Consider the following 27469-nt stretch of genomic DNA (forward strand, 5'->3'; position numbering starts at 1 on the left):
TTTTCTCACAGTTTAGGATTATGAACAGTCCCAGTATTGATGAAGAAGAGTAATAAGGCTGACCAACAGCCAAAAATGCTTTCTTGTGCCAGTTTATGTTAACTGGACCCTGACAGTAAGGTAGATACTAGATCATGGCATACTGAAATCTAACTGAATGTTGCCCAAACTGTCAAGCTAAACTGAATTTTATACAAAATAGACTTCCCTGACTAATTAGGGATTCGCCCACTGCACAGCACTTCACTCAGCTGTCACACACTGCTCAGCCTGGAGGTGGCTTATGCAAAGGCAGCTGGAATTACCACACCACAGAATGAAATCTGTCAGTATGAGAGACAGCTCTTTTTATAGCCAACAGCAGACATGATTTCAAACAAAACACCATTTAAAACTAGAGTTTTACATATACAAAAATATTTCATTTATATAGTACTCATATGTGATTGGAGGAGTGAGGCTTCAGTAGAAGATTAAAGTCTGTCTTTGCCATGCAGAGCATGTAATTCTTGCTCTCAAATACTGTATGGTTAGAAAATTTTTCACATCGTTATTTTGAGAAGGGGAGCTTCTAACTGGTTTGGTGAACACTGTAAAAAATGAAAATTTCAGCTGGACCGTAGCACTGCCAGAAGTTACTCAAAAACCCCTAATGCTGTAGTCACACAGATTGGTTTGTTTTCTGTGGATGTTCAGATGCAAAGTCATCGTTTGACCCATGAGGGATCTTTGGTGATATCTGCATTTTCTGGGCCAAGTATAGCCTGACCACGAGTGCTCTTCCCAACTGCAAGGTACCTTAAAATAAAACAAACAATAAACAAGTGAGAATCTGCTACATTCAGTTAACCACAGCTCTGCTGTAGAAGTTAAAAATGCTCCCATCTCAGAAGAGCATCCTTTGCTGCATATAGCTTGTGTTTTGCCCAATCACAACAGTCTCTCCTTAACCCTGTTCTTGGCCATAGTGGAATTCAGAAGTCAGACACAAAATGCGACAAGTGGAGTAGAACCAGCTCATATAGTCTCTACCCACACCTACTCATGTAGTCTACCCAGTCAGTTTCTGGGCCTTTTAAAAGTAAATCAGACCTAATCTCCCACAAACTCAGAGTGTAGGAGGGAGTTACATCTGCTAAACATGCAATAATAATAACCAGGAGATAATTAACATATTCTTTTCTAGTTTACAGAAGAAAACAGTGAAAGTAGTATGAAAGAGAGGGAAGAGGAAGAAATCCAGTAACTTAAGTATGACAGTGAGCACAGGCTTACTTGTTTGATACATCCACCAGGTTATCACTGTTGACAGCAAAAAGTTGTTCTCTGTGCGACTGCTTCATTTCATCTGAAATCCCATATAAGAAATGACCCATTCCTAGGGAAAAGAAAACAAAACCACACACTGCTCTGGTGCACTGGAATCTGTTACAGCCACATGCAGGAATGAGAGCAAACTACAATAGGAATGTGTGCTGAGGAAAGGAATAGAGACTACCATCAAACAAACCATCAGTCTGAGAGAAGATACAACTGAATCAAACATCCTAAGTTAAAGACCAGGGTCAAGTTTCTATTTAGGAAAAAAAATTATTTTGGCAAATTATTTAGTTTGTCAAAAATCGGAAAATAACAGTGGTCCAGGAAACTTCAGACATAATTCAATCTGAAGAGTGTTGGTTCTAACGACTTTAAACTGCATTTCATGAAGCTTCTATTTTTAGAACTATTTTTTATTTTCAACTAGTTTTGATGTATCTGTGACATGAAGGTTTGCTCACATTTTTGTACTACACGCACATAAATCTTCATACAAATGCTCTAATGTTTTGTTGGGAGTACCTGCCCATAGTGTTTTAATACTAAGTATCACTCCTTGAACAACCAGAGAATTCAAAAATAATCACAGAAAAGCTTTTTGTCAGGTAAATAACTATAGGGAAATAAAGGGGGCTGGGAGGATTTGTGTCAACTAGTCCAACCTCCTGCCCAAGGCAGAGCTGACTTCCCAGCCAGGTAAGGTTTTCACATCCATCTGCAGGGCTCAGTGAGTCAAGAGCATGAAGGGACAGGCGTTCCTTGCACCATTTCCCAGGCCTCTGGAACAGAGCTCTCCTATTCAGTGCTCTGTTAAGATCTGTGTTCAAATGCCAAGGAATGTTCGTCATCCTGTGCTGACACCAACACCCAACACGAGGCACTGCACTTGTGTGCACCTTGCACCAACAGCTTTTTAACTGCCCACACCAAAACCAGATTCTGACAGGCAAAAGCATAATTTGAAGTGTTCTTCTTTAGAAAGTGTTAATACAAGCACATTTTAAAATAATGATAAACTTAACCTTGTAATTTCTTTGTGTATAGGAAGGAGATGTATTTTAACTGGGCAAGTTTTGACTTGAAATCCAGCTGAGAACAAGGGAGGAGGGAGGGAAGTGAGGACAGCAAAGCTACATGTTAGTAAACTGAAAAGAGACTACCAATGCATCATGAGTGCAGATCTGCAAAGAAGCTAACACCCTCCACCCCAGCAGCCAGCCTTCTGTGCTTCAATTTCTTCAGAGAACATATGCAAAAAGGGCTAGTGACATTCACAGTCAATATGCCTGCTTCAGTCAGGAAAGTAATCCCTCAGCTGTTTTTTAAGCAGATGACCAGTATTTCTTTTCATTTGTCTGTTCTCCAAACCTAAAATAATTCCCTCAATCTACTTCCATCTGATACAGAGGAGCAGTATGAACACAAAACTTAAGCAGAGCCTGAGTGGATGAGTTGTTTCTGAAAGGAAGCAACAGAAACCAATGGATTCACTGAAGCTGCCATTATCCTTCATCTGCCAAACACAAATTTTATCATGTGACAAAGTTTAGCAAAGTATTTTCTTCCCTTTAAAGCTAAATTAAAAAGCAAATAAACACTGACAGCCCTGGCAGGATGATAAGAATTTACCTTTGTCTGAAGGAGCTATTGGTGCATCCACAGCAGCAAACACTGCTAGTTTAGCTTCATCAATATCTTGCTGTGTAAATTCTCCAGATTTGGCCCATTCCACTGCTTTTTCAAATGTTTTCAAGGTGGCTAAAGAATTTGGGTCTCTTAGGAAAAAAAAAAAAAGGAAACATAAAAATTAATTATATCAGTCTTACAAAATGCAAAACTGAAATTCCTTGTTCTCATTTAATTCATAATTTACTATGCATCACACAAACATACATGGGGGAAGACAAATTTTAAACTTATTATTTGTACAAAAAGAGGGTTTGGTTTTGTGTTTCTTTTCCAGAAGAAAGTAGTGTTACAAACCAAGCAGATTTAGAATTTTAGATACACAGGTACATAAGTTCAGCTGCCTAAAAGTAGTTCCAAGACAGGGTAGAGAGAAGTGCTGTGTTAAAAGCAGGTCAGTGGGCTCCGAGAGCACCACTGCCATTATTGCCCACACCAGGGATATTTGTGATATGCCCTATCTTCTCTCAGCTGCTTTTCTTGCCACACCTGTTTTTACTCTCTGTAAAACAGGTGCCACAGGTTAACGACTACTGGGAAGTTAAGGACTACCAGGACAAGTCCTACCTTGTTGAAGCTTCACAGAAAGGCCAGGCTGCTCAAAGCTCAGTTAGGAGCCTGACCAAGCACTGTGCCAGGCTGCCTTTGGGCTAGGAAAACAACTGAAGCCAGGACTCTATCCACACAACATTTCTAGTGGGGATTACAACTATAATACCTCCAGTTCAAATTTCATCTGAAAGTGCCCTGGTAAGCCAAATACAAGGTAACTGTTCTGGGCTACCAAGAGAGGAATAAGAGCGAGCAGTTCTAGCTCATCACCAGCAATGCTTTCTACTGCATCTCTGATGATTTCAGCCAGTTCCTTCAGGAAGCTGCGTATTTTCAAACTCAGGACGTTAGGGAACATCACCATTCTGCTCCATAGTCTCAAATTTACAGTAGTCTTGAATTTCCTTTCTTGGGGCCTCCTTAACCCAGAAACAAGTGAAAGTCAGTTACACATAAATCTGATATTCAGACAGTAAACACCAAAGTGCAGAGGTGCAGCAGTGGTTGCTACCACCAAAGATAAATTAAGCTTTCCCAAGGACACAAACAAGAGAAAGCAAGAATGGTTTTATTAGGCAATCTAACTTCATCAGCAATGAATCACTCACTTAATTTCATCCCTTTTATTTCACTTCTTTCAATATTGCTACAATGAAGTGAAAAAATAAGACACAGCCAAATGCAGTCAGTGGTCCCCTCAGCCATCAAGAGGAAAGAAAGACAGTTACCTGTAGGAGTAGAATGTGAATATGCCATTAGGACTAAGTTTAGCCCCTCCACCATAAGCCCCTCCTTTCTCTCTGATCTCTGTGTGTAGGAATTTAGCTGTCATCAACCGTGCGAGAATTCGAAGGCTGAAATGAGAGAAATAGAAGCAGTGAAGATGTGAACTGGGCAACAGTAATGGTCTCAGCTGCCTCTGAAGCTCACCCAGATCCCCACTGGCAATGCACTGCTCCTTGTAAACCATGACAGTTACAGCAGCAATACTCAGTATTAAATAACAGCTGAATAATGTCACATCAGTGTCAGAGAGGCACTGAACTTTGTTAAATGCAACAGGACCATCAACTCAGGACAGCTCCAAGTAGGCAGGGCTGTTTATTGCAAGGTAGGGGATAGCAGCCTCTAATTACTTAATCTCAGCATTACTTCATCTGGGCCCAGCCACGCAACAGTTCCTTCATAAAGACTGTAACAAATGCACTGCAAATCATTTTCTATCAACACTCCATTTTGTGCAGTCAGCCCAACCCTTTCCATTTTGTGCTGTGCACAGAGAAGCTCCCTCATGTTCTGCTCCCCACCTGGCATAGTCTGCAGCCGTGTAGGGAACCGTTCGAACGCACTCCCCAATGTAGTTCACTGGGAAGGGAAGTACAAAATGGGTCCTCATCTGGCATGGCTTGAAAGTAGGATCCTAGGAGATGAACACATTATTGTCACAGTTAGCAGTGAAGACAACTTATCTGAGAACTCTCACTTTTTTGAAAACTAGGAAATTCTGCTAAGCATGCAGGCACACAAATGCTAAAGCTGCCACTTAATCCTACCCTGCAACCAGTGACGTTTTGCTTGTGCCTGTATCAGCAATCCAGTACAAAGAATTGTCTTGGAAAACTAAAGGACAGGGACACCATCCATCAGCTGCCCATCCTTGCACTCCCACTTCTCACTTTACAGATTTTGTCTGTAACTCTCCCTTTGTGTCACACATGTCACCACATCGTGTCCCAACCATCCATTTTAGACACTAAAAACAGAGTCAGAAACTGTGTACCCAGTTTCAAAAAAATTTTACTATTTATGACTGTAGCTGTAGTATAAATTCCTGCTCAACCATCCCTAGCAACAGACTCAATTCTTCCTTACAACCTCACTTCCAAACTTCCAGTCCTCTTCATGTCTCTGGGCCTCTGCAGAGCTCACTCCTTTGCCTCTTTCACACATACATCTGCTTGTGTGCTCCCTTAACCACGAGCAGATCCTTACACACCTTCAGTGCTGCTATTTCAGAACTCCTCACCTTTCCTAAATTCAGAACCCCATTCCCAGACCCTCACACAACTCTGGCTGGGTGAAGCAGAGCAGTGTATTTAGGGCACTGGACTGAGCTCCCCACCCCTCTCTTCTAAAAGGAGAGTTCAGGTATGCTTTTCATTCCTGCAGCCAAATACAGATCTTCATTTTAATCTAATTTTTACTAATTCTCTTCTGTCAGGTGTCATTCACATTCAGAATCATTTAGGGAGGAGACCAAGGAAAGGAAGGGACTAACTGGAAGTGATTAAGTTTGATGGTTAGTTGTGGAACTGAAGGGCATGAATTACGTTTCAGTGCTGTGCTTCTGTAACAGCTTAAGGTGAACCATTACCATCAGTAACAACCCTGTAATACAAATATCCCCCACCAATAATGTACTTACACTAACTAATTTCCTTGTGATCTGCAAACCAGTAACCATTTCACTTCCCACAGGTTTCACTTCTGAACATTTCTACAAGAGAGACAGTCCTCATATTAAAAGATGATTTAACAATTTAGAGCAAGACTACTACAAATGCAACCCCTTCTACTCAAACCTCTTTAAGGCAATCATCAAACCATGCCTTCATAAACATAAGCAAGGTACTCAATTGCTTCTTTATATTTCCTAAACAAATACCAAATTAATTTTCTTCCAAGAGTAATCTGACACTGAGAGACACCATAACCCAGATTAAATGAGGCCCATAAAGTTACAAACCATCATTTCACCCACGAGTAAGGAACTGGGAGCTTATTCTAGTTACATCAGAAATTAAGACAGATCTGCATAGTGACAGTGCAGATCCTTTGTCAACTCCACTGAATAAAGCATATTTTGTGCCAAATGTCCTAAACACCCTGATAACAAAACAAACTCACATGCAATGGAGGAACTGCACATCATGCCCTATTTGCTTTTGGCCAACATTTCAAGTAAAGCTCAGCTAAAAAAGAATTACAGTTTTATGCAACAGGGAAAGGAGGAAATTCTTTTTCCACGCCCCATGCCAAAGCAGTAACCCCAGGGTGAGGCTCAACAGCTGATCTACTGCATTTCCACTGTCCACTGTGTTGCAGCGAGGACACTCCATGGCAAAACACAGAACAACTGATCACAGAGATGTCTGGCAGATTTCTTCAGACATCTTTACATGGACACAATATCTGAGTTCAAATTGTTCCTGATTGCACAATGGTACTGACAGGATCAAGTCAACTGTATCTGATGCCCGAATGACAAATGACATTTTCTCACCTCAATCATATGTGGACGAACAGGTTTTCTCTCTTTTTTACTTTTGGCTATGCCCTTAAGAAAGTTTTCTACTTCTTTAGCTGCTTCTGGTATCTGCTGAGGTGCTGCATTCACAGAACATCTGTCAAAAATACATATCAAGCTTTTAAATATGGTTTTGTGTTTTCAGAGAGTCTTCTATAATTTGCACCACTTTGTCTTTCTAAACATTTTCTATTAAATCATCAGAATGTTAGGTCAGTGATCCCAGGTAATCGTTAAGAGAGAGAAAGGCAAAATACTCAATCTAGCATCTGATTAAAAAAAAAAAATTACAGTCCAATTGCTTGCTGTTGTTCTGCTTCACCTAGAACACTTTCAGGCCAATAGTTGAACAGTAGCTGTCAAACCACTTTTGTGCACAACACAGAACTAGCTCAGTTTTACAAATAAAAATGTCTCTGAAGGAAAATAATGCCTTCTGTATTTTCTCTTTACAGGCAGTCCTAACATGGTTCTGAACACTACAGATATTTACATAATTTCATTTATCATTTCATGCTTTAAAACCCAAAACTTTGCAACTTATGTCCCTTGAAACAGATCCATTTTTGGAACTACTGCATCTTACATTAAATACTTTAATGTTTTAGAGAGTAAAGCTCTCTTTACTTTTTCCAATATATGCATAAAGCAAGAATGTCACTGCTTTCCTTTCAGGACGGAAACAAAAATCCAAACCAAACTATATTTGAATGTTACAAAACAATATAATAGTATTTGTCTAATGGGCACCTTGAAGGGAAAAATAAAAGGCAAATTTTTGACTATTTCTGTAAAATCACGTGTCACTTACAAGCTTTGGGTACAACTGTTACCTATAAAATTTGCTGTTTCTCATTCCATTTAAAAACTGAACAAAATGAGCTACTTCTGAAAGCAAGGGGGATTTAAATTAACATTTCTGTAGATTTTCTATGGACATCCCATTTCACAAAACCCCAGTACACCATAAGATGTACTGAGAAGAGCATCTTCACAGGCCATGAACTTTCTTTAACCAAAATACGCCTTTTCTTTTTAGCTCACCTGATGTTGTCACTGTTTAATAAATACTTCTTAATGCGTGGTAGTTTGCGTAATATTGGTTTAATATCAGACATTTCTGCTATTCTCTTCATCAACTTCACCTGTGCAGGAAGGGACGGCAGAAAAGACCACAGATTAAAACAACAGGAAGAATTAACAAAAACCAGCCTGTAACTGCACCGTCAAGGATTTGGGCCTTGCTGAAGGGCATTATTAACTTCTCACCTGATCCATCCCACTGAACATTTCCTGCAGCTCTCCAGAAGGTGTAAGGTTTTTGCTGGCTCTAATAGAAGCATATAAATGCCCACAATCTGGAATGCCATTTGACAGCTCCTGGGCAGTCTTCTTAACCAGCACTCTGAAATGTTCTTCCTCCTCAAATCTTGGGCTGAAAAAGAATATAAGCAGGTCTTATGCAAAAGGACACCAATGAAATTTATTTTACTGAATCATTCACCATCCCAAGTTCAACAAAATGCTTTTAAACTGTTGGCTGTCCATTTAATCCACTATATAGTCATGCTTTAGATGCAACACATAAGTTCAGAAAGACATTAGAGATAGAATTATGGAAATAAATCCCAAAGTAGGATCTCTAAAAAGAGGAGAGTGGTTGGGGGACGAGTGAAAAAGAGAACCCCAAAACACATGCAAACCCACAAACAAACAAAACCCAATGTACTGTACTTGTTAAATATTTCACTCCATAAATTCATCATGTCTGGCAGATTTCTATCCAAGCACAGAGATGAAAAGAGCACACCCTGAAGGAAAGAAATAAACAAAACACAAAAAGCCCTTCACACAAGACAACCACAGCAATGGCCCAAGAAATGCACATTAACTTTTCATGGAAGTGATGCAAAAATGCCAAGCTAATGCTACACATCACAAAATCACTCTAATGCAGGCTGTGCTACTGAAATCAGAGCAGACATGAAACATGATTGCTCTTCTCACAGAGCAAGCCTGGCAATTCCTCAGTTTCTTCTTCTCAACAGCAAGCAGCAGTTCAGACACAAAGTTTCCTATTTTTTCCCATAAAGTACAAGTTCTGTTCTGGGGTGCACCTTTTTCCAAGGGAATTCCCTTAATTTAACTTCAGGATCCACAGAGAGCAGACCCCTAGCAAGTTTGCAAAAATCTCCAGTCATATTGCCAGAACTGTTATGCCCAACAGATAGATCTAATGATGCTGCCAACAGTGACATCACACATTAACAGCAATCTCTGTGTGTAACACCAGACCATTCTGGCCTCTACCCTCTGCTTCCAAAATACTTTGGAGCACTCAAAAACATGGTGACAGATGCTAGCGAAGCACTGCCTTAGACAGAACACCCACATCAAATGCTCCTCTAATGCAACGCACCAAGTTACTGTAATTATCTAATTTACATCTTACAAAAGAGGCAGGAGTCCTTTCATACACAAAATTTTCAATGCACATTAACTTGACCCTCTACCTGGAAGCCCTGACTGACCCTCAACTACAGAACTGTTACTGTGAGTGTAACATCTGCAGGTTATGATTAGTTTACCTGTTCATAGACATCCAGGTGTGAATCATCTGGAATGATATGTGGGCTGACAGACATACCACCTGTTTTTAGTTCTATTTTCTGGGCTTGTTCCCTGTAATCAAGGGCTCCACATCCCATCCTGTAAAAAAAAAACCGAGAGCTTTGTTTCCTTTTTCAGTGTATGCCAAAACCAAAATCCATGTAGCATTTGTAGTCTGTTTAGGACAATATGAATTTAGTAACTATTTGGGGCATTATCAAGCAAACATAATACCTCATGCCTTATAAAAGCTTCCCCAAGTTTTTCAATTAAAGCATCCTGCTAATTTCAAATGCTGTATTAAAACCCATGCTTTATGTGCAGGCTTGCTACCAACATCTGTAAGAACTACATTAACACCACCATATCAGTTGTTCTTATCAATAATTACATATTCCTCCCAGCCCAGATCACTTGCTCTGCTCCGTGCTCCTCTTTCCCCTGTGACGGGGTCATTCTTTCTGTCCTCACACAGCAAAATTGGACAAAAGTCTATTCAAGTCAAAACTTCAATCTCTGCTAGGCTATTTCTCATTTTTAGAGATTTTCCAATCTGTTGAGGGAACACTTGTGCTGACACTGGGAAAAAAGGCAATGCAGAGACTTTTTGCAGAAGGGGAAACAACTTCGCAACACTGGGAAATAAGACAATTTTCTGCAGGAAACCTTCTCATCAGCCTTTCCCTTTCATAGTAAGAATAGATGCTGGAATTATTAAAGGCAGTGTTAGTATTTTGGCAAGCTCTATTACAGCCTGTTGCTTCAGCTTCCAAGAAAGTCAACCTCTCACTTGGTAATGACGTTGCAGAAGAGTGGCACATATGGCTTGAGCTCCTCAGGAAGCGTGTTCAGGCTGGAAACAGCTCGGAAATAAACCACCCCATTAGTTGGCTGAGCACAGTACTGGACAGGAATTTCATCAGCTGGGGACAAACAAACAACAGCAAAGAATAACTAGCAGCTTCCTACTACAAACACAGAAAAATGATTTCTTACAAGAATATCTCACTAAGAATATTTTTGTGTTGGTGTTTCAGAGCCAATTCTTGTTAAAATTTTGCACATTACACTGAACACTGGACCAAAGGGGTTTTTCTGTTTCTGCCCATGGTAAGGTAAGGTAATGGACACCTGGACAATTTGAAAAGAAAATTCTTCTACCAGAGGTCATATTTTAGAGACAACATTCAAACAAATGAAGTAGTAACTTGTTCTTAAACAGGTAAAAAAAAAAAAAATCCTCCTTATTTTCACCTTCATCCCTATAAAAATTGAGGAAAGCAGCTTCTTGTACTGTACACTCTTCCTAAGCCAGGCCATTAGAACAGACATTAGAATTTTCACAAAACCAGGGCATTTTCTGCATCATAATTATGCATTCTTGACATTTGCTGGTAGTTTTTGAAGAAGAACGTCTGTTAGAAATATACTACAAAACAGTATTTACCCGCAAAATTTTGTCAAAACTGTAACAAAATTTAGATCTATCTCCTATCAGTCTCTGGGGAAACTTCTAGCACTGGGAAAATCTTGCACTGAAGTTATGAGGAATGACAGTAACTTCTTTTTTTTCCCCATGGCTCCTGTATGTCCTATTCTGTAAAAAACAGCCAGAGGCCACAGCTGTGCGGATCCACTGCCATGTGTGCCCAGAGGTGCTGGGCTGGAGGGAAAAGAGCACAGCTATGGGCCACAAAGCCAGCCCATGTGCTGGGCAAGGGGCCACAGCTGGGCCAGCAGCCAGGGAAGGGCCCAGCAGTGCTGCTCTTTGGGACATGACACAGTGGTGACACCAACCTGTGAGTGTTGTCTCCAGCACAGTGAAGGGGATTTTGGGCTCGATGTCAGACACTTTTAGAGCTGGGAGACAAGAGGTATCCTGAGGTTTGCTTTGAAGAGCAATTAATTCCAAACCTAGTAAGGAATAAGAGAGAAAACCAAATTGTCATTTTCAGCTTGTAGTGAAAGTGCTGTCAAGACCTAAAACCTACTGAGATGATGCAGACCAGAAAAACTCAAGAGTCAAGTTTGGAGTCTTCTATTCCCTATTTTGCAAATACTTTACTAAAGCAAATTCTGCAGATTACCATGTAACAGCAGCAAAGAGAACACTTTTGTTAGATTCTCTTTCCAATCCTCTCTTCACAACGTGTTTACAGTGACATGCAATTTAATCTTTAAGTGACACCTGCCAGTCTGTTCTGTCACTCAGTTCTGCAAGCATCGACCCAGACCTGGCAGATAAGAAGCTTCTTTCTAACCCCATCCGCTCCAGTTCTTACTCAAGTGCTCTGTCAGAACACTGATGCAGCTAAATTGTTGTGATTACTTTCACATTTCAGACTTTCAGATACCAGCTGGTCACCTCTGAGTACTCTCCAATTTATCTCTGAAAGTAGAAAGCCTTCTCTGATTTTGTGCTCCCTATCTCCTGTCACACACCAAAGCTTCAGACGATTAATGCCACATTTTTGGAGGATTTCTGTGACTAGACACTGCTTTAACAAAATTAGATGACTGCCCATGGTTTTCAAGTATAAATTATTCTCCAGAATAAGTTAAACCCAGCATTACTTTTACAGTTGGCTTTTTAACCAGAAAATACAAGAAATATAATTACAAAATAGAAGTTTAACAGGAGCATGGAGGAGACCTCATGCTCATAAATAAACCGCTTCAAGGTACATGATATTTAAGTATCTGAAGAGAGGGTGCCAAGAGGATGGAGCCAGGCTCTGCTTGGTGGTGCTGAGCAGAAGGACAATGGGCAGAAACAATGCACAAAAAAGTTCCAACAGAACATAAGGAAGAACTTTACTGTGCAGTGACCAAGCACAGAAGAGGTTGCCCACAGAGGTGTGGAGTCTGTCTCACTGGAGATATTCCAGAACCTCCTGGATGCAATCCTGTGCCATGTGCTCTTAGATGTCCCTCCCTGAGCTGGGAGGCTGGCCCAGATGACCCACAGTAGTCCCTTCCAACCCAGACCCATTCTGGGATTCTGTGAATTCATCTTCCACTCAGTGCAAGTTAACATGGGAAAGAACAAACAGATTGGTATTTTAAAACATTTTCCTTTCTTCTGCCCTAATGAAGACATTGATTATTCTATTTTTGAGTGTTAAAACTAAGAGAATATACTACCACAAACTGTAGTGTAAGCACTACACTGCATAGCCCTGTAACACATATATACAAATTTGCAACAAAAAACCCCATCCTTTTCAGAGCAAACACTGGAGAGTACCTGAGAATTTAAGATATTCTACAGAACAACAGCTAAAAAACCAGTATACAAATAAAAATGTGAAAAAGCAAGTTTACCTTTTTCAAAGATTTGTGTTTTTTCTTCTTCAGAAAGTGCATTGACCTTTTTTTCCAGCTTTTCTGCCTCCATTTTAGCTTGTTTGTCATGGTAGTCTTCCTCTGGACTCATTGACAGAGTCAATTTGTGTGGATTATCCTGCAGAAATATATCCCAAAACAAAGTATTAATTCAGAGGACAACTTCCTAGCCTCAGATTACTGCTCCATCAGCAGCAGATAAACAGCTTGTGCATTATTTGGCTTGCATGTTATCAAAAGTATCCCAACCACACAGACTGAACTCTTGATTTCCTACAGAACAAGCTGCTGTGAGGAAGAGGCTGCTCACCACAAGGACAAGCACCAACAGCCTTCTGCTAAGTTTCAGTCTAGAGTCAGAATCTCTCAACAGCAAACAGTATTCATTAGTTTAATTAAATCCAGGTTGAACAACTGTACATAATGCTACAGAGCTACATGCCCCAAGTTTTATCTGGAGGGTGTTCTGAGATGGGGCAATTCTGTTAAATGTTGATTAAACACCTCTTTCAACCTGCCCGAGCTTGAGTGCACAGAGATCCCATATGATGTAGAATGTGCATGCCTTATCCTGCTCAGAAATGCTTTACACATCAGCCTTGCTGCCACAGAACTCCAGCCATTATGCAACTGTCATAACTGCTGTTGAATTCTTCTTTGTTTATACCAGGCTGTAGAATTTTAATATCAAAATTACTCAAGCAGCTTCTATTTTCCATAATAGGAAAGGGAGGGCAGTCAAAAGGCAGTGACCTCAAAAAATGTCCATTTCAATGGAGGAGTCAAACAGCAACATCTGGCACTGACAGACACCAATAATCTGGGACAATGTAATCAGATCCTGTTTTATGTGTGTGTGAAAAGAGTACAGAAACCTGACAGCATAGTTAAAGAAAGAAATTAAAATTAACTAGCCATAGTAAAATGGACAGGGAGAATGATATTCTCTCCCTTACTCCCTACTTTAATAATTTCCCAGCACAAGGTACAACAGTGCATAATCTTATGATGTAAGAAAATCCAACTATTCTCATAATTTCCTTCTGAGATGTGCCTTTGCCTCAGTCCCCTCGACAGACCCACACAGTACAGGACAGTCACAAAAATACTGCATCTGTATTTCTTCCCTACACAGCTCCCTACCACCTCCAGTCACAAGTAAATGTTCTTAGAAAAACTGATTCCAGTTGATGCCACTGTCTCCTGTTGGTTTTGAGTATATTATAATCAAGATTTACTCCAATCAGGGTGGCAGTTACTTATACTTGAAATTTGCCTTTCAAAATAAACAAGTTGACTAGTGAAAAGAGAAAAACCCAAACAAAAACCTTAGAAAAAAGCAAACAAACAAAACAAAGCCAACAAAACAAACCCAGCTCACAAAAAACCCACATCACTTTTGCATTGTTATGACCGGATTTTTTTCCTCTGGAATTAACTAATTCAGGGCTTCAGAACTATTCAACATTATAGTGCCTTTACTGCTTATTTTTTATTTCTGCAAAAACTCCAGAAGAACATATGGTGAGGAAAAGAAGAGAAAGACCAGAAAGTAATTGGCACTGACAGTAAAATTCAGACAGCAGTTCAATGAACATGAGGAACACCAAGACAATCTCTCTTGTAACCAAATCCTTAGCAAGGAAAAGGAGATACAGCTTTCTATGCCAATACTAACACACAACTAGGTCCAAAATTCTCTGTTCACATCTGAACTTTTCACAAGGAATGAGATGTGCCCTTCCGTACAAATCACAGTTTGGTAAAACATCACCATTTCATGAGTGTTCTATTATATGTGGTTTCAAATGACCAGTCAGATAAAATTTTTTTCACTTTGAAAAGTGAAAACTTAAGCCATTAAAATTAACATGTTTCATTTGAATGTGTAGCTGTTCAATCTACACCTAGAAACAGGTGACAAAAATACAGTGACAAAAAAATTAGTTTTCAGTTTAACTTCAAATACAAAACTGTGATTTAAAAATTAATACAAGATAACTTTCTGCAAGTTTGCCTACCTTGAAGTATGTTTTAACTTTTTCTTGAAGAAATCTGGGATTTTCTTTAAGACACTGCCTGAACTGAGAGACTTTATCTGCAATCTTCAGAAGCTCCACTGGATCCCCATCTTGATTCCAGCACGAGGCTATGTACTGAATGGGAAAGAGTAATTAGGTAAGCACGACAATCCATTTCTCTAACTGACAGCATCCATGTGCAAAACCACCTTAACACGTTATACTTGAATAGCAGACACAGAATGAGTAGTCCTAATGTAGCTGTAGGGAGAAGAATATTGTTCAGATAAAGATTCTATTCCATCATCACCTATCTCCTGTTCTGTCCATTCTTGTCCCTAATTTCACCATACCAAACCACCATTTTTTAAATTGCTATCTTTTTTGTTGTTGTTGCATAGCTGTGCATATCTGGAAATATGCTGTAATATTCTTTAGTCTCTCACATTAAAATTAATTTTTTTAGCTCACAAAAGAAGAAAAACAGAAACAGGTGGTAGAGACAAAGTAGTACATACACACTACAGTTTTGTTTCAGCTAGATGAAATGATTTATAGGAAGGTGACCCAAACAGGTAAATTACATGAAACGTAAGAGAAAGAAAATACTAAATAACCAGAAATACCCCCAAGATATTTCTTTTATTTTCAAATTTGAGTTTGCTGAAGTTGCTATTAAAAGTTCTCCAAAATATCGTAAGTGCAAGATACTAAAGTTTTTCCATTTCTACTCTGTGTGAACGGGGAAAAAAAAAAAAAAAACAAACAAAAACAAAGTATAAAAATCCCAAGACATATATTAAAAAACGCCTTTAAAAGGCTTTATGTAGAGAACAAATGCATCATAACTGTCAAAGCCATCTTTTCTTTTCTTACCTCTTTAATTACGAGGAGGTTCATAAGCCTTCTGCATTTTTCAGTAATAACTATTTTTATCTATTCTATGGAAATTCCCTAATACGATACAAAGCATAGTATTCTTTTAGAACACATTTGAGATGATTCTCTTGAAATAGAAGTGGTCACTCCCTATTTGAGGCTGCTGTGGGGTCATTACAGCAGTTCAGTCCTGGTTCTCAGTAGGCAGCCTTAAAGTGTAACCATGTATCTAAGAGCATTGTCCCAGCAGTTTTTGAACACTGACAGGCTTGAAGCCATGACCACTTCTTTGGTGTCAGGGTTCATCCCTGGCTGGCAGCTCAGCTCCACACAGCCACTCACTCTCTGCCCCTCACAGCAGGATGTGGGGGGAGGATCAGAAGGGTCAAAGTAAAGAAACACATGTGCTGAAATAAATGCAATTTAACAGGTAAAGCAAAAGCTGTGTGCAACCAGAGCAAGCCAAGGAATTCATTCCCTGCTTTCCACAGGCAGGCAGATGTTCCCCATCCCCAGGACAGCAGAGCTCCATCACATACACTGGTGACTTGGGAACACAAACACCATCACTCCAAACATCCCTTCCTTTCTTCTTCCCTCAGCTCTTACTGCTGAGCATGGTGTGGGACAGCCCTTGGGTCATTTGGGGTCAGCTGTCCCCTGGTGCCCCCTCCCAGCTCCTTGCCCATGACCAGCCCCCTGGCAGGTGGGGTGGGGGGACAGGCAGAGAAAGCCTTGAAACTTTGCCAACACTGAGCAATGATAACAACACCCCCATGTTATCAGCACAAACCCAGAACATAGCTCCCTTCTAGCCACTGGGAAGAGATTTAACTCTATCCCAGCCAACCAGGAAATCTTGTTCCAAAGTCTGACCACCCTCTTGTAACAGCTTTTTCCTAATATCAAAACTGATGTCACCTACCTTGACTTTCACAGGACCTTTGACAGTGCCACACAACATCCTTCATTATTAGATTGGAAAGAGATGGATTTGGTGGATGAATAAGGAATTGGCTGGATGGTGACATGCAAGCAGTTGCAGTCCAATGGCCAGCATCCAAGGGGAGATCAGTAACAAGCACTGCCTGTCCCTCAGGGGTCTGTTACTGGTCCAATACTATTTAACACCTTAATTAATTACACAGGGAGTGGCACTGAGGGCACTGGCAGCAGGTTTGCAGATGACACCAAGCTGAAAGGTGTGGCGGACACTCTCGAGGGAAGGAATGTCATCCAGAGGGACATGGACAGGCTTGAGGAGTGCAACTATGTGAACCCTATGAAGTTCAAACAAGGCCAAGTGCAAGGTCCTGCACTGGGGCTGGGGCAATGACCCCAGTATCACTACAAGTACAAGTACAATGACCCCAAATCAGTACAAGTTTAGTCATTTAAGGTTTGAAAGCAGACCTGCAGAGAAGAGCTTGGGGACAATGGTCGATGAGAAATTGGAACTGAGACCACGACATGTGCTCCCAGCCCAGAGAGTCACTTGTATCCTGTGATGCATCAAAAGAATCAGGGCCAGCAGGGTGAGGGAGGTGATGCTGCTGCCCTTTTCTCCACTCTCATTAGACCCCACCTGAAGTACCACATCCAGCTCTGGGGCCTGCAGTACAAGACAGACATCTACCTGTTGGAGTAGATCAGAGGAGGACCACAAAAAAGACCAAAGTGCTGGAACACCTCTCCTACAAAGGCTGAGAGACTTGAGGTTGCTCAGTCTGGAGAAGGAAGGGGCTTTGGAGAGACCTTACTGTGACCTTTCAGTATACGAAGAGGGCTTAAAAGAAGACAGACTTTTTACAATCCTGTACAGACAGGATATGCAGCAATGGTTTTAAACTGAAAGAGGGCAGATTTAGACTGGATATAAAGAAGAAATTCTTTACTATGAGGGTGGTGAGACAGTGGAACAGGTTGTTGACAGAAGCTGTGGGTGCCCCATTCCCTGGAAGTATTTGAAGACATCTCAAAAGTTCTTTGAGTAACTAGATTTAGTGAATGATGGCCCTGCTTATGGCAGGGAGGTTGGAACTGGATAATCTTCAAAGGTCCCTTCAAACCCAAATCTTTCTATGATTGTATGATCACATTAGTTATAACTAGGTCCCTATAACTAGGCCCTTTTCAAAACTTCTAAAATACGACTTCAGGGAAACAAACTGAAACATTACTCTCGTCTGTGGGAAAATTAACATTAAATCCTGCAAGACTGGTCTTTAAAAGTAACAAATACTCAAGAGCTTTCTTTTTTAGAATGAAAGCATAGCAGTTGAATCAATTTCAAGACTTAAAAATGTGGAGGGATAAAGTTATATCCATAAATATTTCATCAGACAGAATTACTCACAACATATGAAGGCATGCCAGAAAGTACTGACTATTAAAGTCAGGCATATTTTACCAGATTTACCATGAAACATAACAGACACTTAAATATCCACAATTTGCCTATTTGGCTGCTTGGGAATCTGATTTGAAACAGTTTTTGTTTGTGCTCCTCCATTTACAAATCTCCTGTTAATCCAGGGCTCTGCTTCTTTGCCTGTGTATATCTAGGAATGAAATCCTGCTCATGCAAAGAAAATACATCACCTGAGAGACAGAAAGCAAAACAGGCACTGAGGAACTGGAGTTGGTGCCCAGCGGAAAAAACAGAGCAGATTAAAGAATGAGTGGCCGCAGGAGACCCTGATTTCCACAGTGACTGCAAATACTGCACCTCACTCATTCCAAATACACGATGACTTGCAGACTGCTTCAAGACACAACATTCTGCTGTGGAATGGATTTTCTGTAACAGTTTGGTATTAAAATTTGAGGCCAAGAATCAAATTGCTGCACATTTCCCCTTGTGAATCTAGAAATTAACTTACAGCAGTACAATCCTAAAGTCCATAGAAAAATACAGTCCTTCTATTTGGCTTATAGAAAATACACAGGCATCTAGCCAAAACATACAGCTCCCAGAGACAGTATGATATGCCCCTCACAGAAGTAACCAGTCTACTGCAATCAAAGCTGCTATGCAGGCAAAGACAACAGGCTCACTGCCTGCCTGATTACAGTGGGAAATCCACAGACAGACTGACAGCTACTAAAAAGAAGAAAGATGTACACAATATGACAAAGGAAGATCCCTTAAGTGGAAAGTTTTATACATCAGGAGCCAATAAAAAGACCCTGTATTTTATAAAGACACAGATAGTAGATTTTTTTAACTATTCTGAAAAAAACCACACACGCAGACTTACAGATGTCAGGGCAAGTCCAAAACTCGTAGACTGGTGCTTCAACTGAATTTCAATTTTGTGAAGTAGAGCTTCGATCCTATCTTCCTCAAATCCTTTCCTTTGGGAAGGGGTGATGAGAGAAGGAAATCATAGCCATTAACACTGATCATTTTAAGTGAAGTTATGAAAATGAATTATTAGATTGATAAAGGAAGCATTACAACATAACATCTTTCACACTGAATTAAAATTGATATGAAATAATCTAATCATGTTGTGTCATTTAGAGAAACTGAACTACCATTAAACTCACAAAGGTTACACTGATGAGAACAAGCTACAATAAAGGAAGTAGCAGAAATATTACTTCTGCTTTGGTGCCTTTATTGTCATATAACAAGATTTTTAATGCATATTCTTATATATATATGTCTGTATTATTACATGTCTAGATATTATTATATTATCTAAGTATTCTTAAAAATTTAGCATTACTTACTCAATTACTTCATCGACTGTTCTATCAATTATCTGTTTCACAGTAACAATGTCTCCTTCAGCAATACCCTGTAGACCCACACTGAAATAAGCTTCTCTTGTTGAGCCATTAAACCTAGAGTAAAACATAACCAACTGTTATGACAAGTACTACAACTTAAGCATGACAGTTGCCAACAAGGGCAGGAGAAGGGAAAAAACACCCTTTGTTTCCACATATACAAACACACAAGGTTTTAAAAGCTAGATAGAAAGTAATTACCAAAGAGGCAAGAAATGGAACTTAAAAGCATTTTTTTGTTCAATTTCAGTAGTAGTAGCCACTGCTAAGAAAACCTACAGCATATGGTTTTAGAGAAAGAAAAACAGCTACAGAAGTAAAGCTAGTATTTGCTGTTAATCTTCCCATTCATCTGTAATTTCCTTCAAGTAAAGAAGTCTCCCGTTTTTAAGGTGAAAATTTTAGCAGCATGTAACACCAAACACATACATTCCACTTAAGCAGACAAGTGAAATACTTCTAAAGCAGTGTTTGTACAGTAAGTGGTTAAGGTGAAGTTTCCCATGTTTGCTGCAATTGTTATCAACTGTCTTAAAAAAAATATAACAGTACAGACAATTTTGTCCAAGCTGTCAGACAGTGTTAATCACAGAGCTCATCCTTAGAGAGACAAATTGGCACTTGCAGAAATACAGAACACCTAGCAGTTCAAACCAAAGCCAACAAACAAAAAGCAATAGGTGCACAGGCACTCATAAACAACTACTATTACACGTCTAAAAACCAGAGAAAGAATTCAATGGCAAGCTCAGGCACTGGATTCTGCAATACTCATCTCTGGACTCAACCTTATTCTTGTAGATTCATCACTACAGTCACTAAGGCAAATTAAAGCCAGCTCATAGAACAGTTCAACTCCCTATCAATCCAGCCAAGCTGGAAAAGGACCAGCTGACAAAAAAATATAACATAATCCCTTACTCCAGTGTCTTAAGACAGATTTCTACTGCCATGCTCTGGAATATTAAGATGCCTACATGGCACAGGAAGCCAGGCAGAGTAAGACATTAAATTCATGGGTGAGCATAATAAGGTTTTGCACTCAAACACCTGAGAGAGTCACTGAAGAAAAAGGCATGATTTTTGTCAGCCTCAAGTCTAGAAATCAGTCAGATGAATCATGCCTGGAAAGCACTTCTTTCTTTGTGCTGACAAAAAAAAAGCAAAATGCAGCTGAGTCCAAGCTCAGTGCAGACAGCACTCAGGATATGGGCTGGGAGCTGCAGCTGGAAGAAAGAACTGGGAGCTCCATCCAGTTGGAGCAAGTGTCACCTGAAACATCCTTTTGTACTGAGGTGATGGCAGGTTAACAGCACCTGATTGCACAAAGGCACATTTGTGACAAACCTACCTACTTCTAAACCATAAAATTAAAGCAATAAAAGTAACATGGTTACAGAGAAGAGCTCACAAACACTTCTGAGTAATACTTAAATATCCAGGATGAAAAACCCAGGTAAATTAAGGCACTGAAGGTATTTCATATTTTATTCCATCTCTCCATTTTTACGGTTCATAAGCTGTAAACAATATAACTTTGATTAAACCAATTTAGCTTCTAAGCAAGTATTTTGATGAGCCAAAAATTACATCTGAGAATGCTTTACAGTTCACCAGGAGAAACTCTTATGATGTTTTAATATTAAAACAAGATTACTCTGGTGTAAATTGTCTGCATAAGAGATGAGTTCTTCCAACTTAAAATTGCTTTTCAGTTTTTCTAACACGGCTCATAGTGATGAAATGTGAATTGCAACACTTACCCAACATCAGGAGAAAAATCCGTACCAACGCCAGACTCAATCAAGGCTTTGTAAAAAGGAGAATTTGGCCCATCAACCAACAGTGAAGATAACAGGCTTAAGGTGAACGTCTCAAAAGTGTCTGTAATACTGAAGAAAAACTATTAGTACTTAAAAACCATATGTGACACCTAGTATCACTGAGTCCATTTCAAAAGAACTAGAAAACAAAGGCAGAGGCAGCAAGGGAGAAATAAGTGTCAGCTGTGAACGCTGCATCAGACCTTAGGGAAACAGGAGGGCTCTGCATCTTTCACTTGTTGTAACTACCAGGAAAGCAATTTAAATTGGGCTGCAAGGGGAGGATAAGTTAGTAGCAGGGTCATACAGAAGAGCTTGCACATGGCAGGGAATTAAAAGGAAGATGTTTTCAAATGTCTCATCCACTGAACAGTTTTGTAAATTAACACTTGATTTTTCTTGTGTCTATCTGCTAAAGCTAATTATTCAGCAATTACACTTTTATTTAGTAAAGCAAGATTCATCTATTTTCCCATGGCCTTATTTTCTTCAGAGATAACATTTACCAAGAGGGACTGGGGACAAAAAACATGCCTGCACCTTGCCTAAGGATCTAAAATGAATCTTTTATCCAGAATTTCATTTTGATATACTCACTCTGTCAACAAGTAGCTGACGCTGACTGTGGTCTGCTTGGAAGGATCAGCAGCAAAGGAGTCTAAGCCACATGTTACCCTGTGTTCTCTCTGTAAAATAAAATAAATGATACACACTAAACTCAGAGCAGAAGTTACAAACAAAAAATTACTTGCATCTTCATAGCATCATCTTTGCAATTATTTAAAATAATTTTACAGACGCTCATGAGTAAATTCAAGATCCGTGAGCAAATAAACACAAATTGTATTGAAAAATGTGCATAGCATCTCAATTTTTAGAAGTGGATAACACAGGAGAGGCTGAAGAAAGTCTGGCCATAAATAACAATCTGAGCTGTTTTTGGAAGAATATTTACACTTCTGGGCAAGCCAAGGAGGAAAAGGAGGAGGGGGAGGAAGAGAATATGGATATTATTTTTGACACCATTAGAAAGCATATTTCCTGACACTAAGTATCAGTATTAGCCCTAAAAGCTTTCCATTAATAAGTACTTCAAATGGCAAGGGACTTGAAAATTGGAAGTAAGAGAAACAAACAACTGCAGGCAATCATTACATTACTGAAACTCAAAAGTAAGTGTAGTTTGTCCCCCATGTAACCAAAATAAAAATACTTCAGCTCATTTAGACAATTCTAAACAAAAGAGTAACTTCAGCAGGTTAGTTTAAAATATTAACCTGGGGCGGGGGGGGGTGTTGGGTGTAGTGGTGTTTGTTTGTTGGTTTTACTTACAGGTTTTTCCCAGAGTTTCTGTTTTGGGATGTCAGTATTTGATTCAATTCTTTCAAATTTTACCAATGCTTCCTCGTGTATTTGCTTCAGATGTTGCTCCAGTGGAAAATTACCATAAGTGAAAAATCTGCATTTCAAATAAAATATTGGGAATAAGCATTTGATTTAATATGAAATTTACCAGTAGCTACTTGTATTATACTCTGAATTTCATGTACTTTCCAGCAATTCTGTTACAACTCAAATGGAAAATAGTTTGGTGGGTCTTCAACCTATGCAACATATATAAAATTCAGAGACCTCTTGATAAAAATTCACATTTCTCAGCTTGTGGGCCACTAAACACCTTACTACTTTCACTAAATTCAGTTTTATTATGTACAAATTTATTCAGTTGCAGAAATATACAATGTTCCAGAAAAAAATATTAGGAATTGAAGCCAGAAACCCAGTGCTCCTAAGTTTCAGAAGACAAAATTCTTATGGTCCTCACACTTCAAGTATAAATATTTTATACTTAAAATCCTAGACTTAATGTCCTAAGTTTTGTCTGTCTATAAACGTGGCTGTGTTCCATGGTCAGTCCACCAAACACATTCTCACACCTAAATGACTTCCACTGGGCCAAATATGAACATAAGCTATGCCTCAGGTGAATCTCATCTCCTGATTAAAATCTCAACACCAGTACAGCAGAACACTTGGGATTATGAAAAAAGTCAAGGGATTGTAAATTCACTGTCATGACACAAGCTGATGTTCCACAAGCGAATTAAACAGACTAACAGGCTAAAAAATTTGTACAGAAGACAGAATTATTTTCCTGCGTGTAACTTTCAAATTGACTTCCAGTTTTAATACCTTATTAATACCAACCAAACCAGTACCTGAATCAAATTACTATCCATTATTTAGAACTCACTACAGTACTATGTGATGCAGGAGGAAATTAAATCGTTCATTTGTAACTTCTAACTGAATCTGTGTTACTTCAAAGAGGACAGGAGCCCTTAGATTAATCTGTGCTACTTGTATCTTAACTCCCTAATATTGCTGCTAAATTCTTACTAGTATGCTTCCTTCCCCCCCAGCTCACAGGAGTTCAGCTCTATCAATCCCGAAACACATCCTCATGATCAGGCAAACAGACATACCTGAGAAAATTAGCCACTTTTCTTTCCTGCTTTCAATTCACTCTTCACTGCTCTTTCTAGAAAAAAAAAATCCTTGCTTCCATGCTGTTCTAGCTGCTGTAGGGCACAGGTTATCTTTGTTGCTGGCCACGTGGATAAAAACACTGTGCTTCTGGTTTTCTCCTCACAAGAATACAAAGCAAGCGCTAACCCAATAATCTAAGAAGTTAATCACTGATCTCACATACCTGGAATTGCTTGGATGATAATGTGTGGCATGGAACTGCTTAAGCTGCTCCCATGTAAGGTCAGGAATACATAATGGATCTCCACCAGAAATTACACCGTAAGTGTGATCAGGAAGGATTTTGTTCTGCAGGTGCTGTGCAAATATCCTCTCATTATCTGTCTTAATAGGAAAACACCACATTTCAGAAAAAAGCCACTAAAACACATTTTAAAGACAAAAGGTTCCCAATAATAAGACCTCAGAGCTCTAACTTACACAACCTCCTCACACAAGCAGGCAGTCCCATGTACTTTAATAAAAGCAGCTATGTTTCCATATTAATGCAGTAGAGTATTTTACAATAAAATCCATTAACAAGGTGCATTTCTATACATAAACAAACTTTTTACAGGCTCATTAAAAAAATTCTATGCAACAGTGTTGACTTTACTAAGGACTTAAATTGCCAAAAGGAGGAATGGGAATCTGGTGCAATACTGCCACTGATAACCTACAGCTGAAGCTACTTCACCATCTGTAAGGCCTTAAAACAAACATCTACAAAACTTACAAATGCCCCTTTCATTTCATTAAAAACAACTCCTTTGAAGACTAGAGGTGTCTGAGGATCAGCTGGGTTCTCATGTTCTAACCTCCAACCTTCTTGCCTGAAAAATAAATAATAGCAAGTGTTGAGAGTTTGAAGGTTATGTTGATTTGGGGGAGCGGGGCTTTTTTTTTTTTTTAAGGTTTGTATACATCTCAAACTGTCTTACCAGAAATCTAGCTGACGTAAACATGGAAAGAAAGCTGCATCCAAGTACACTGACAGGAGGTTCTGAAAGTCCTTGGGATTTTGTGTTGAAAATGGATAGAGTGTGTAATCACTAGCTGCACATAAATAAAGGTAAAAATAATCAGAATTTTAGAAAGTCTAGGGCGCATTTTGCCATTGCTGATTTTTTATTTCTCATCCACATAAATAACTGGAAGACAAGAAATGTATTTTTGCTGAGGAATACATATATTTAACACCGCAGCTATTTTACTATGAAAACTTTGCTTTGGTCATGTATCCATATAAATAATTAAATGCATTTTTGTATACTACAAAGTTCCAGCTCTACTGGGACTTTGAAAAATGAACAAGACTTATTTTGTTGTCTTGCCTTGTTGGCTTTTTAATATCTCACAACATTCACACCCAATAATAATGGCTCCCCAAAGCCAAACTAAGGAGACCCAACAGACATCTCTACTGCAATAAAACTTCATGCATTTTAAGTGGTATTATTTCCTTTGGGCTTACCTGTGAATGCATTCATAAAAGTGGAGAGTGACCTGTTTAACATTTTAAAGAAAGGATCTCTGCAGGGATACTTTTGGGAGCCACACAGCACCGTGTGCTCCAGAATGTGTGGGACCCCAGTGCTGTCCATCGGAGTGGTTCGGAATTGGATACTACAAGAGAGAACATGAAGAGGGATTCAGTCATTTGGGAGAAGTCCACCCACCCCTACCTGCAACTGTGATTTATGGGAGCATCATCGCTGCCTAACAGCAAACATGGCACACACCAGGATGCAGAGTTTGAGTTCTTCATGCTCCCGGGCACTCACCCATCTTTCTCAGAGTGTGTACAGCCTCTGCACTTCTATTTCTGGAGCTAGTACAGAAGTTCTCAGCACATGAGTAAACACATTTCTTTATACCCAAGAGGCTCAAATAAAAAAACTCATGGAAGGTTATGGTTGCATAATCTCTGTCCCTGAAAGTTTTCAAGGCAGAACTGAACTTGAATTAAACACTGACCCTGTTTTGAGCAGCAGACTGAAACAACTGACTTCATGATATCTGTTCTAACCTGAAAAATTCTAAGCAGCCCTACAAAAGAACTATTGTCCTCCCTGTTATCACAGAATAATCCAGCCATGATACTGGATTACAACTGAAAAAACACAAGGTGATGTGGAGATTGAATGTGTAATACCGATATTAATGTCTTACCTGAACAGATTATTGGAGTCCTCCCGAGCCACATGTAAATACCTGGCTCCTGTCCCATCGTGACTAAGCTTCACTGCAGTCAGGAACAGCTCAGGAACAGCTGTCACCTGCATTGGAAGAACACACCTGTATTGCAGTGTGACTTCAACAAGGTCAAATAAACTGTGCATGATATAGGAATTAGTCTGTCGGTCCTATAGATAATACCGGCTTATACAGTATTAAATTTTTGCTCCTGTGGTTTGAGGGGAAAAAAATTATCTAAATGGAAAATAATATTTAAATAAAATTTATAACCCCGTGAAAATATACTACCATGAAAGAACCATACTCTTATGGTACAGATAAAAATTCAATCAGAAATACAAAAGAAAAGCCTTATATTCAAAGGTCAGTGGCTAGGGCAGATATAGAAAAAAGCAAGGACCCTGTTCTACCACTAGCTCTGTCACTAGCAATCACTTCTCACTACAATATTTACTAGCTGATCCTGCTTTTTTCCTTTAAAAAAGTAGAAAGAAATTCAACGTATTTCAACAGCAGGTTTCCAACAGAGGTATTAAGTGTACCTTAGGAAAGGTACATATAGGAAGGATCATTTTCTGGCTGTCTGTTTTCATATCACTGACATAGCGTTTGACAGGCAACCTTCCACAAACTTATCCACTCTGAGCAAGCAGAGTTTCAAAATGACACACATTATTTGAATGCGTTTATCACATTCACACACTCGCACACTGAAGTTCCGTTATCTGTCAGGACTTTCAGAAGGCCACACTGAAAGGTCACATCTGCGGCCAACACACAAGCTCGTGGGGTGCATTATATTTACTCCAGAAACAGCCCCCTACAAGAATATGTATTAATGGCACCTGAAGTACTTCTTTACAGAGAAGGAACTCCTGAATCATTTCTGACTGACCACGCGAAGCAAGTATTTCATGCGCAGCCGCCTGGGCTCCCCCAGGTGCCTTCCCAGCACGGCGAAGTTTATGCACACACACAGAGCAAACGCCGCCGGCGGGGACACTCACCTGCTTCACGGTGAAGCCGTGGATCCGCTCGCCCACCCGGTACTGCAGCGCTCTCTCGTTCGCGGCAACGCTCTTCCACCTCCACGCCCTGCGGCTCAGGGACCTGAAACGACACCATTCCCTCTCAACAAACGCGCTCCCGCCGTCGGTGCCCCAGCCGCGACCGGCACCGGCCCGGGGAGCAGGGCCCTGTGCCCGGAGCTCCGCGTCCCTCGGCAGAGCGCCGGGGCACCGCAGGGGCGAGGGTCCTGCCCGCTCCCGTTCGCTCACCGGCCGCGGCCCAGCAGCCCCCGGTAGCGGCTCCACATGGCGGAGCGGGCCGGGCAGGCCGGGCCGCACGGAGCGGAGCGCAGCGGACACCAGCGCAGGCGCCGCCGCCCCGCCCGCATTGGC

At 40.0% G+C, this 27469-nt stretch overlaps 1 protein-coding gene across 1 annotated transcript; it reads right to left on the bottom strand.

Moving 5' to 3' along the window:
- Positions 1–324: 324 nt before the first annotated feature.
- PITRM1 (pitrilysin metallopeptidase 1) lies at positions 325–27469 on the bottom strand. Its single transcript, XM_066314796.1, has 27 exons — positions 27347–27469; positions 27077–27179; positions 26043–26149; positions 25345–25496; positions 24812–24926; positions 24607–24703; positions 24055–24215; positions 22674–22800; positions 21939–22027; positions 21282–21410; positions 19459–19572; positions 18981–19077; positions 14842–14976; positions 12800–12938; positions 11273–11389; positions 10266–10398; positions 9454–9574; positions 8600–8676; positions 8135–8300; positions 7910–8010; positions 6842–6962; positions 5984–6055; positions 4866–4978; positions 4287–4412; positions 2950–3095; positions 1276–1378; positions 325–798 (listed from the first exon to the last, which is right to left on the bottom strand). Exons 1-27 carry the CDS (start codon positions 27463–27465, stop codon positions 705–707), a joined length of 3174 nt encoding a protein of 1057 aa, XP_066170893.1. The 5' UTR covers positions 27466–27469; the 3' UTR covers positions 325–704.

This window comes from Sylvia atricapilla, chromosome 1 (assembly GCF_009819655.1).
Source record: "Sylvia atricapilla isolate bSylAtr1 chromosome 1, bSylAtr1.pri, whole genome shotgun sequence".
NCBI lineage: Eukaryota > Metazoa > Chordata > Aves > Passeriformes > Sylviidae > Sylvia > Sylvia atricapilla.